Raw genomic sequence first — 12,319 nt, 5'->3', positions numbered from 1 at the left:
TGGTCATGTAGGAGGTATTTCTGACAATCTTGAGGGAGTTGTACTCCTCATGGTTCATGCCCATCATAAACATGGGGGCATCAGCAGAAGGGGCAGAGATGATGACCCTTTTGACCCTACCCTTCAAAAGATCCCTGGCTTTCTCCAAGGAAGTGAAGATACCAGTGGACTACATAACATATTCAGCATCAGTACCATCCTGGAAGATGGATGTAGACTTTTGTTGATGACAAAACCCTGGTTTTCCCCTCCCCAGGGTTGTAGATGGCACAGAGGCTAAGAAATTTAGCACTGGTGTTCTTAATAGGAAACACACAATTGGCTTAGAGGGTAAAACACTATTCTGGTAGGCTTTGGTCTTTCACAGAAAATGGAAACAGAAGAAATTATCAATATCAGGACCTGGGTAGCCAAGCCAAGCCAAGACTTCCAAACATAAGGTGCATGGGTCTATGTCTACTCCAACTTCCAAGCAAAAATTTGAGTGTATATGTGTCTTCCTAGCAAAAGGGTCCTTCCTGGTTCATAGATCCAAGAATAGGTTAAAATCCTGTGGTAGAGAAAATGACTAAATCATTTTAGACTAGACTAAGGAGAACACCAAATACACTTATTTATATATATATACTCAAGTCTGAGAGTTCTCAAAGCCATCGCTGGAAAGTTACAACATGGATTCACAGCAGAGGCAACTGAGTACTGGTTTTATGCTCTTCTTCTTATATTTCAGATTATTTCCAAAACAAGGCCCTGGATCAAGTATGCCCCTAGGTTTGCTCAACTGTCTTCTTGTACACATGCTTAAGTATTCATCCCTTAACATTAAACCTCAGAGTCCTTTGCTCATTTAAGAGGAGACAGCAGGAACCAAAGTGAAGAAAATACAGGAACTTTTCTTTGGAACTGGGCAGTAATGAGCAGTGCCTGACTGAATATCACCATCTTTTCACTGACTTTTCCTTTTTAGTTCCTGAAGATATATTAGAAAATAATCTTCTCTGAAAATGTGCATAACAATTCCAAACACACACACACACACACACACACACACACACTTCTAATGCATTGTGTTTTCAAACATTCTGGGTTTAGTTCAACTGCCAGATGAACTGATTGACATGTTCACCTTGATAGCCAGGTGAGCATTCCTCTAATCTTGGTAGTGTGACAGCCACTGAGAGCTGCAAATGGTGCAAGAACCTTGAGATCACCTGGAAAGGCAATTCCATGAATTAGGTCTTCCAAGCAAATGACACCAAATTTCTCCAGGTTACTTCTTAATCACCGTGATTTCTGTCAAAGGGATAGTTTGTTCTTCACCTTGGCTTGTCCATGTTTCAAGATGAGTTTCCTCAGATTTGGGAATTCCCACTGAGTTGCCAGACAGACTTCAGATTTGGATATTCCCCAGATCACATAGGTTCCACTGTATGAAGCATTTATATGGTTTTAGGGGTCACTTTGACAGGGACTCCACTGAAAATCTTTTTCAGGCTGTCTTGCAGTAATCCTCTGCACCAGTAAACTCACTCCATTAATTATTTGGATGAATACAGCAAAGGCCAAGGAATATTTATCTAGTATTGCCAAGCCATGAGTATTCACTCTAGTTGCCTGAGATGAAGTTGGTCATGCTGTTGCCTATAGGACTTATGTAACAACCATTCTAGTTGAACTCTTTCCCTTTCCTCTGCTTCTTTTACAAAAGTGACTGCTTTGCTTGGGTGGCTTTTGAGAGTTGGTAAGGCTTCCTCTTTTTGAGGAAATTTTCTGGAACCAAAGGGATTTTTTTCTTTATACTTGCTGTGCTATTTTTTCCAACACAGTGTGGCTGCACTTGCAAAGCATTACCAGGCAGGGAGGAGGAGAACAACTCTGTTACCAAAGAGAAGTCTGTTCTAACTCAGGTCTGGACAACCAAGACCACCTGTGCCCACTCAGCAGCCTTGAAATGCTGAGATCTTGCTAAAGGCTGCACACCTTCTTTTGTACAGCTTCCAAGCTTTTTAAGAGTCTGGATTTTTGGAATTTTTTTTTCTATTTTTGTAAAATGTGCCTCTAGCTTTTGAAGAGATTGACTTGAGTCTATAAGTGGTGGTAGTATAGATACTTCAACAGTATTAACTGTTGTGATTCATGGACATGAAAAGTCTTTCCAGTTTCTCAATTTTTGGTGCATACCTCTTTCATTTCCTTGGTTCAAGTTATTCCTAAATATTTTATTATTTTTGGTGCTATTATAAATGTGATTGCTGTCTTTATTTCTTTTCAAATGCTTCACAGTTCATCTGTAGAAATGCAACTGATCATTTCATATGTTGATTTTGTATCTTAAAGCTTTTACTAAATACTAAGTAAATGCTAAATACTAAGTATTTTTATATTTTATATTTATATAAGTATTTTATTTTATATTTATATAAGTATTTTTATATTTTAACTAAATACTAAGTATTTTACTAAATACTAAATTCTAACAATTTCTGACAGAGACCGTGAGGTTTTCTAAATGTAAGACCATATCCTCTGCAAATAGTTGCAGGATTATTCAGTAATGAGTAACTGTGAATAGCCAAAGATACAGATTGAATTAAACAATGAAAATTATTCTTAGCTCATTTTCAGCATCACCCCTCTCATTTTCAAATTCTTCCATCATTTACTTATTAGTTCACACAGTTAATGAATCAACTGAACAGTTGTCCTACAAGAATTCTTGTGCTGATCTTATCAATAATGAAATTGAGACAGATTGAAGCAGAATCATTTCCCCAAGATATCTAATGAATCAAAGCCAGAATTCCTGTTTCTTGGTTCTTTCCGCATTTCACTACTCCTTCCTCCTCTACACTCCACAGTAATCTCCAGGATTACTCTGTGAGTACTCATAAACGTGGTTTAATTTTATGAGGATATTTTTTAACCATTGAAATTAATTTTATTAGATAGACAAAATAAATTAGAGATTTGTCAGAAAGCTTTCTGTGTAAACATGTTGAACTAATGTCTTTCATTTTTGAAAATATAACTTTTAAAAAAATTTTAATTTATTTTTTACATCTTGTTCATTTTTAAACAATGCTTTCTTCCCCCCCACCCCCTCAGGTGTTGTCCCCATAGAATTTCCTTCCCCAATGCACCTGTGCACCATCACCTCAGTCCCCTGTGCTCCTCCCTCCCTCCCTCTGATCCCTCTCCCTCCTCCTCCCCTGCAGGATGTCTCTGATCTATAATTGTCTGTTTTTGCTTTGTTGTGTTTTGTACTGTGTAAAGGCAGGAAGGACATAGTGCAGGTTTTCTAATCCGGCAGATGGGGTAAAGGAGAAGAGAGTCCTCAGCCTTCAGTGGCTTTTGCAGGCTTTTATTGGGATTTTACTGGGTACACAGCAGGCAGGGGTGCTGGGGGGCTGGCAGGCCTCCCAGCCCCCAGCATGTCTTCACTTTATCTGGGCTCTCCGGCATTCTCTGGTGGTCTCTGCTACCCTGATGGTTCTGCTTCTCTGCTTCTGCTTCCGTTATCTATCCTAATGGTGGGAGGACAGAAAAACCTGATACTTTTTACCTTACCCTACATACTGTTATTATTTTTTTACACTGATGTCTTACTTGGTTTCTCTATATTCCACTATAAGTGAAACTGTCCAATATTTTTCTTTTTCCTTCTGGCTTATTCACTGACCATAATTCCTTCTACCGCCATCCACGTTGCTGCAAATGGCATGAGTTTTTCTTTTTTGATTGCTGAATGATATTCCATTGTGTATATGTACCACATCTTCTTGATCCAGTCATCTATGAAAATATAACTTTAAATGAATGTAAAACATTTAAATATACAGTGAATTTTGCTTAAAATTTGGAGTACTATAGTTAACTTCTGCATTATCCTTGTTCTTAACTAAAAACATTTACTTATGCAGTCGATTGCAATTAAAATATAAAGGGAGAATTTATTAATTGTATTTATTAACTCTAGATGAATTTACACATGCAATAAAGTGGATAATTAAAGCAAATATCTGAATAATTTCATGCTAAAAATTGGAATTTGGGACAACCTAAATTACCTGATAATTGTTATAATCTGCCTTCATTTGCTAAATACAATAATTCCCCTCAATTATGGTTTCACTTTCCACTGTTTTAGTCAGTGGCCAATAGTAAAAATATTAAATACTATAAGACATTTTGAGAGAGAGAGAGAGCGCGCAACCATATTCACAGAAGTTTTATTACAGCATTGTAATTGTTCTATTTTATTAACTTATTTTATTTTATTTTTTTTAAGATTTATTTATTTTTTTACACAAGCACTGGGTACAGTCAGAAGCGCAGGAGGGTGAGCGAATTCACCAGAGCCAGAGAGGGGAACAGAACAGGCAGACCGATGAAATACACTGCTGAGGGGAGCAGCAGGCATGACAGAAGAGGTCTACGTGCCATGTGGGACCCTTGCCTGTGGCTGGGGATGGAACTGGCGCTGCAGAGGCTGTGGGCAGCTTTGCAGCCCAGTGCTCAACCACTGTGCCACCAGGGGAGGCCTTTATTAACTATTTTAATGTCTTCCTGTGGCTAGTTTATGAAATAAACGTTATTATGAGTATATATGCATAGGAAAAGACATAATACATTATGAAGTTTGGTACTATTCACATTCAGGTATTCACTGGTGGTCTTGGAACATGTATTCCCTACAGATATGGAGGGATTATTGTATTGATTAGGCTCCAAGTTTTCAGTTAACAAAAAAGACTAAATTGACACAGGTGCAGAAGAAAAGATTAGCTCAATTTAGAAAATCTACTTTGATACAGTGAAATCATTTTACAGACATTATTTACTTTTTATTATATATTTAACATTTATTTTTAACTAATATTTATATAAACATATTTATATAAATAACACAGTACACACACATACAGACAAAGACACAACACAACACAAACCTCAGCAACTCATTAGGAAAATAAGTCATGGTTCAAGGAATCACCTGTTTTTAATGTAATTTTACTCAAATAATATAATTATATTCAAATATTTACTCAAATATTTTGCAAGGGAGGAACAAATACCTTTATTCTCTGTCCTTTCAGATTCTCTAACTGGTTCGGTGAACTAGACTAACATAGGCAGGTTAACAAGATTACACATAAATTTATTAATACATTATTTGTAGATGTGGGAGAAAATTTAGTGATGAGTAAATCAAAGGGTCAAAATTTGGGACTTAGATAGTTTTAACAAAGAACGACTACATAGAAGTGACAGAACAAAGGAAAAGCACTTTGAGTTTCTAGGGATGGCAAATTGTAGGAAGGAAAACATATGGTGATATTGATGCTAAATGAGTGTTAACTAACTAACTAGTTCTGTTTGTGTAGATTCTTTCTTGGTGCCTACTTATCCCCATGGTAAGATTGTTATCCTCTTCCTGTGCAGGAAGTGGGACTGGGAGATACTTTCACAAGATGAATTTAGTTCTACATTCAAAAAGGGGGAGGGCAGAAAGTTCATTTTTTGTCTGCATTTTCTCAGTTGCCGATCAACACAGACTAATTCTTTTTTTTATTTTTAATTTTTTAAAAGATTTATTTATGCATACAGGAGCTTGGGTACAGGCCAGAAGTGTGGGAGGTGAGAAAATTCACCAGAAGCAGAGTGGGAACAGAACAGGAGGATTGACTGAAATACACTGCTGAGGGGGAACAGTGGGCCAGGCAGGAGAGGTCTGCTGTGCCATGTGGGCCAGCTCCCTGGCTGGCTGGGGATCTAACTCCTGCCATGTTGCAGTGGCTGCCCATCGCTTCATAGTGCTGAGACTTAACCCCTTGCACACCAGGGAGGCCCAGTACAGAATAATTCTTATGCCAAAGTAGTGTTTTTTCGTGTGGCATACTCTGAATATATGAATTTTTACAAGCTGAACATACTCAGAGTAACTAGACCCCATGAAAGAAAGAAAACATAACCAGCACCCCAGAAACTATCTCAGGCGCCTGCTAGTCACTCTTTTCCAAAGGTAACCACTACTGTGATTTCTAAAGTCTTATTTTTATTTTTATATAAAATAAAAAATATAATATGTATTATTTTATATTTGGCTTGTTTGACTTATTGTTTGAGAATCACCTATTTGTAAAAGGAAAAATGATATTCACTTATTAAGTGTGTATTCTTGAAAATCTATTGGTTGTTACTGCTAAGGGAAGGATTGTTGGTAATGCAGGGTTCTGGGCTGAGATCTGAAGTCCTGGGTCTGTTTCTTTTGTATCTCTAGGCAGGAATCTTGGCAAAATCTCTCTTAGTTTCCTCATTTCCAAAATGGGTATAGCTATGTGTGTTTCTATAGTATCTTGATCATAGACTATGGGGATCTAATGAGGTAATTTATCTGAAGAATATTTCTTGAGTACATTTTATGTTTTGACTGCTTAAAAACATTAAACTGAAAGATACAATACAATATATTAGGGGTTTCCAGGGTATAGTTGAATATTTGTTAATACTTAGAATGTTTTCCAGGTCTTTTTGATGTTATTTTCAAAGATGGAAATATATGCATTTTCCAAAGTCATGAAATGAGGCATCTTTCTCTTGCTTTTGACAATGGCTCTGTTACTGGAATGGTATGTAGTAATTTTCCTCTTTGACATATATCAATTTTATTGTCTTCATATAGTATATTTTGCCTAAGGTATGTTATATGATCATCACATTGTGTTTCTTTTGGCTTTTACTTTTATTTTTTCATTATTCTGTTGTGTCTCACAGTTTTTTGAAATTTTGATGCATAAATTTCAATAATTAGAATTTATACAGGAAAAGGTATACTACTTCTCTAAAATCATTCAAAATTCTAATGAATCTCCAACAGGACACAATCTGACTTCTTAAAGGTACATTCAAAGAGTATATAATTTGGAAAAGCAAAACAATTTCACCTGATTATGTTCTTATATTACCTCATCTAGGTTTAAAATCTCTAGGTTGGTGAGTGAGTCCATCCTAGATATTATCAAACTCTTCTTGTTATACCCAAGATTTTACCTGTTGTGGGTTCTCAGAATATCTGCAATGGCACTTTTTAGTCCAGTCTATATTGGTCACTGCTGATGTGCTGACATCTGATGTCACTGCATCAGATATCACATGGTCTCTTGATTGCAAATAGCAATGGTAGACAAGTGAACTTTATTGAGATTCCCCAGTAGCTTTAGCATCATGGTTCAAGTCATTCCTTTTTATCTAAGATGCCTTGTTTGTGCACTGGGGAGAGAGGGGTTGCCATAAATAGTATTCTGAATCAGGACTGTGTCCTGTTGCTTAAACTCCTTCATTTGTTTAATATATTGAAAACAAAACTGTAATATACAATTGTTGAATTCAGCTGTAGTCTCAAATAATCTTGAATTAGAAGACACAAATGAAGAAGTGAAAAATTAGAAATCAGGGCCTCCGTGGTGGCGCAGCAGTTGAGCGCTGGGCTGTGAAGCTGCCCGCAGCCTCTGCAGCACCCATTTGATCCCTGGCTGGCCGGCGAGAGTCCCACATGGCGCACAGACCTCTCCTGCTGCACCCGCTGCTCCCCTCAGCAGTGTGTTTCGTCAGTCTGCCTGTTCTGTTCTCAGCTCTGGCTCTGGTGAATTCTCTCACCCTCCCATGCTTCTGACTGTACGCAGTGCTTTTATAAATAAATAAAGAAAAAAGAAAAATTGGAAATCATAAAATGCATATTAACATCTCATTAAATTATTTTGGCATTGGAGTTATTTTTCCCAACATGCTACCATAGTTTTTGTGAAATCAAGAGAGGAAGAAAATCCTTGGAACCATATACTGGAAATCAGGCTGGGGAATCAACAAATAAATTATAAAAACTGGAGGTTGTATAGATGGTACAGGGTTCTATAGAATAGAATAAACCTGTACATATGTACAATGTAAAAATTGTTTAATTTGATTGTTTTCCATGGCTAATTTAGAGATTTTTTTCCTTTTCTTTTTAGGCTAGTGGTGGTGCTTCAACTGAGCTGCGGGTGACTTTTCAGCCCAATCGCTGTGCACTTCTTGAGTCAGCACAGGTTCCCGGCCACACAGTTATTTTTGATCATCATGGCAAACTAGCTAATGAATCATCAGAAAATTATGCAGATCTTTCAAAAGAATTTGTGGTTTTTGTCAAGGTAAAATGGAACAGTCATTAAAGTTGATATTGCTAAATACCGGCTTTCTTCTGTTGTTTGACTAAGTTTTAAATTGAGTCATAATGGGGTAATGAGGTCTCTTTCCACTAGGTGGCATTAATGTCTATTGCTATTATATTTACCGAGATTTTGAAAGGCAATACGGATCATAAGATTAGTACCAATGAAACTGATGGAATCCTATGTTTAACTGAAGTCAGAGGTTAAAACTATGGATGGGAGATTGTTGTAAAAATTGAGGAATCTTATATTTGGGATTCAATCATATGTGTGTGTGTCTAGCATATACATATGTGTATTTAACTTTTCTAGCAATTAGAATATTTATACACTTTGAGTGTTGTATATATTTGATTATTTAATAAAACTTAGTATCTTTCTTTATAGTATGTGTTTGTGAATTTATCCTAAAAAATAATATAATTTTCTTATATCATGTTAACATAGTAGATGTCATTTTCTGAGTTTGCCTGTTTTCTGCCAGGCATTATACCAGGAGCTTTACCGTATGGAAGACTAAATTAGTCATCATAAAAATATTGATAGATATTGTTATCTGTATTTTAAACATGAAGAAAAGATTTTCAGGGAAAAATCTTGATTAGGGGCCTCCCCTGGTGGCGTAGCAGTTGAATGCTGGGCTGGGAAGCACTCTGCAGCTCTGGTTCGATCCCCGGCCACTGGCGAGGGTCCAACATGGCACGCAGACCTCTCCTGCCATGCTCGCTGCTCCCCTCAGCAGTGTGTTTTGTCAGTCTGCCTGTTCTGTTCCCCGCTCTGGCTCTGGTGAATTCTCTCACCCTCCCACGCTGCTGAATATGCCCTGGTTCTTTCATAAAAATTTAAAAAAAAAATCTTTATTAGCAGACCTAGTAAATTGCTGCACCTCCCCCTGCAGTGACCCTTAGGGCTAATGGCTTTCGCCACAGTCCCTAGGTCCGGCTGGGCAAGGAACCAGCGCAGGAGGAGAACAGCAAAACTCCCTGAAGCAAGGGGAGAACAGCAAAACCCCCTGAAGACATACCTGCTGCACCTCCCCCTGCAGTGACCTTTAGGGCTAAGCCACGGTCCCTAGGTCCGGCTGGGTAAGGAACGAGCGCGCAGGGGAAGAACAGGAAAACCCCCTGAAGACATAGATAAGACTGAAGCCTGTTGAAAGATAATGACCCCCAGGAGCCACTACAGGAATGCTGTCCCCTCGGAAACTTATCTCACCTTCTCAAGGCCCACAAACTTTATTCTAATACAACTGTCTCTCTAAAATCTTTTCTCTTTCTCTTTCTAAAAAGGTCATTGGTTTGCTGATTAAAAAAGAACATATGAAATCTAATAACTAGGCTAATTCAAATGAAACGTTACTAAACTCTGTGTATTAATAGAACTGTTAGCTTAATAATTTCTCTATTGTATGCTTAGCCTTGTTAGTATTAATCTTAACGATAAAAATATTACATTGTGAAAAGTAAAATTCACCCGTGCTAATTAATAGTAATTTAGTGGTAGTGAGTAGTTTAAACAAAAAGTAATCACATAAAATAAAAAGAAAAATTAATGGCCTAACTACTTAGGAATGCACCTGGGTCCAGATGTAGATCACTGCCCTGTCAATGATAAGCTAAACCTATAAGCAAGCTGATTTCTTCACTGATGTTCACCATTCCTATGCTTTTAGAAAAACATATATATACTGGTCACCAACTCAAAGAAAATTACACTCAGATTTTCACTCTCTTGAAGTGTGTCTGTTTGTCATTTCTTTCACCGACGCCCTGACCACCCTGCACGCTTCTCTCAACCCTGAGGCGGCCTTATCGTCTACTGCTGTGCTGGTCCGCGGCAGTAAATGATAGATCATGACTCAAATCAAAGTCATTTATCTTCAAAATATTTTATGATTATGATAAAATAAATACTTCAAATTATTATTTCCCCCAAAACATTTTTTAATAGTTGCATATATTCAAATGTAAGATATATATTTATCTATGGACATTTTTTTACTCTTTAACATTTGATGAGGCCAGCTTTACTGTAATATCAAAGCCAGACAAGGACATAACAAAAAAAAGGAAACTACAGACAAAGGTACTTTAGTCTATATGTTCATATATTGTACAATATGGTTGTAGCCCCTCATGTACATTCATCTTAATCTCTTCATTTGTTACTACAAAATATCCTTTGATATAGGTGTTTAGCCACCAATCTCATTTTTTTTCTTAGCTTAGATAATTCAGAATTAATTTTAAGGGTTAACGTATAAAACCTTTAACATGCTGGGAATGTAGTATCAAATTTCTTTCCAGGAATAGTGTTTGTTTTTAATCCTATGAAAGTTAAGCCAACCATGAAGTTAAGGAATAGATCATATGACCACCTTCAATTCTAATCAGAATTTGAGGCTCCTTGAGACCACCAATAAAGTTTGGTAATTCACTAGACCAGTTCAACTCTCACTGAATATTGTTATACTGTGCTTGCTGTTATTACTCAAGTTTATAGAAAGGATACAGATTAAAATCAGCTATTGGAAAATACACATCGGACAGAGTCTAGGAAAAGTACCGATTGTGAAACTTTTAGTTGTATTCTCCCATGAAGTCAGCACAGCTTTGTGTTCTCATAATTGATATGTGACTGTATGTGTGGAATATTTCCAATCAGGGAAGCTCACCTGAGCCTTGGTGCCCAGAGTCTCTTGGGTTTCATTGTGTAGGAGGGCTGATCTCAATCTCTAACCTCTCAGAGGGTCAGCTGAAATATTACGGCTCAAAGCTCCCAACCTAGCTCATATTTTTACTGTCTGCCTGGTCCGAGATCCCAGGGAAACAAACACACTCCAATCTGGCATGATATTTCAAAGGCTTAAAGATAACTCTCAGAAGTCAAGGGCAAAATTCAGATCTCTAAAGTTAAAATTTATTACTACCTGACTCTCTTTGGTGGTATAGGAGTGTCTATCTTATTAACCTCAGCATTGAGTATGGTCCTTCAAACAAAAAAACAAACAATTGGCAATTTCCTAAAGAAATAAACATCTAATATTATTAGCTTAATTTTTCTTGTTTTACTTATGTGGATAACATTTTCTTATGTTTATTTACTATTTTTTTTTGTCATTTGTGACTGTCTTTTTTCATTTCTTTACATGTTAGTGTATTCTAATTAATTTTCAGAAACTTTTTATAACTAAGTTATTGATTACATAGAATTTAGTTAAATAGACATCTTAGTTGAATTTGACATCTCTTTTCACTTATTCTTTTATTTCTACATAAATGTAACCATTCTGACTGGGGTACAGGCCAGTTGTACGGGACGGTGAGAAGACTCACCAGAGATAGAGTGGGGAGCATAACAGGCAGACTGACTGAAATACACTGCTGAAGGGAGTAGAGTGTGAGACAGGAGAGGTCTGCACGCCATGTGGGACCCTCACCAGCGGCCGGGGATCGAACCAGCGCTGCAGAGGCTGCGGGCAGCTTTGCAGCCCAGTGCTAAACCGCTGCGCCACCAGGGGAGGCCCTCCCTTGCATTCTTAATAGGTAATAATTGATATAAATTACAGTGAGTCAACCAGACAACCACGTTTGGTTTTTTTTTTTTTTAACTTGCATGACAGTTAAATTGTTTGTTTCCTTCTTTGGCTTATTATTATTTTTTTTAACCATCAAATTTCTGAAAAGATCCTGATCATTGCAAGGTATATAAGATAATGGACTCTAGCAAATCTTCTTCTAAAAAATTTGAGATTGTTATTTACTGCTTCTTCTGTTCTGCTTGTTGCTCTAAAGGGTGTGTTCCTCAACAGTGCTGTGGTTCTACTTGCTACGAGCCTATGCCAGGCCTTGTGTCTCCAGCCCGATGGGAGCTGCACTGGATTGGGAAACCATTCTGAAAAATCCTACTGGAAAGTGCATAAAGTCAGCTCTGGGATTTGCATGTTTGAAAGTGTGAAAAATGCACAGATGTATCTGAGGATTAAGAATGGCCAGTGTGATGGAACAGTAAGCATCTGCTTATATTTTTCTCAGTAAATGTTTAAGACATTTGGCAAAAATAATAGAATGGCAGTTTATGAATGTTACGTATTTTTGTTCTAATCTATGAAA

General features: G+C 37.2%; 1 protein-coding gene and 1 pseudogene across 2 annotated transcripts in view; one reads left to right on the top strand and one right to left on the bottom strand.

Moving 5' to 3' along the window:
• Positions 1–12,319, top strand: part of RP1 (RP1 axonemal microtubule associated) — a gene marked incomplete at its 3' end in the record, with an annotated part of 246,194 nt that overhangs the window by 138,380 nt on the left and 95,495 nt on the right. Inside the window, exons 12-14 of the mRNA XM_084230564.1 lie at positions 6,526–6,617; positions 8,010–8,186; positions 12,002–12,214. Coding sequence (XP_084086690.1) covers positions 6,526–6,617; positions 8,010–8,186; positions 12,002–12,214 — 482 coding nt within the window. The remainder of the gene's footprint in view (positions 1–6,525; positions 6,618–8,009; positions 8,187–12,001; positions 12,215–12,319) is intronic.
• Positions 1,123–5,413, bottom strand: LOC311168230 (large ribosomal subunit protein uL30-like; annotated as a pseudogene). Its single transcript has 2 exons — positions 5,404–5,413; positions 1,123–1,875 (listed from the first exon to the last, which is right to left on the bottom strand). The product of its transcript is annotated as a large ribosomal subunit protein uL30-like (transcript).

The sequence above is a fragment of the Talpa europaea genome, assembly GCF_964194135.1.
Source record: "Talpa europaea genome assembly, chromosome: 3".
Taxonomy (NCBI): Eukaryota; Metazoa; Chordata; class Mammalia; order Eulipotyphla; family Talpidae; genus Talpa; species Talpa europaea.
The sequence above is the reverse complement of the archived record's forward strand: the minus strand, read 5'-3'. Positions and strand labels throughout refer to the sequence as shown.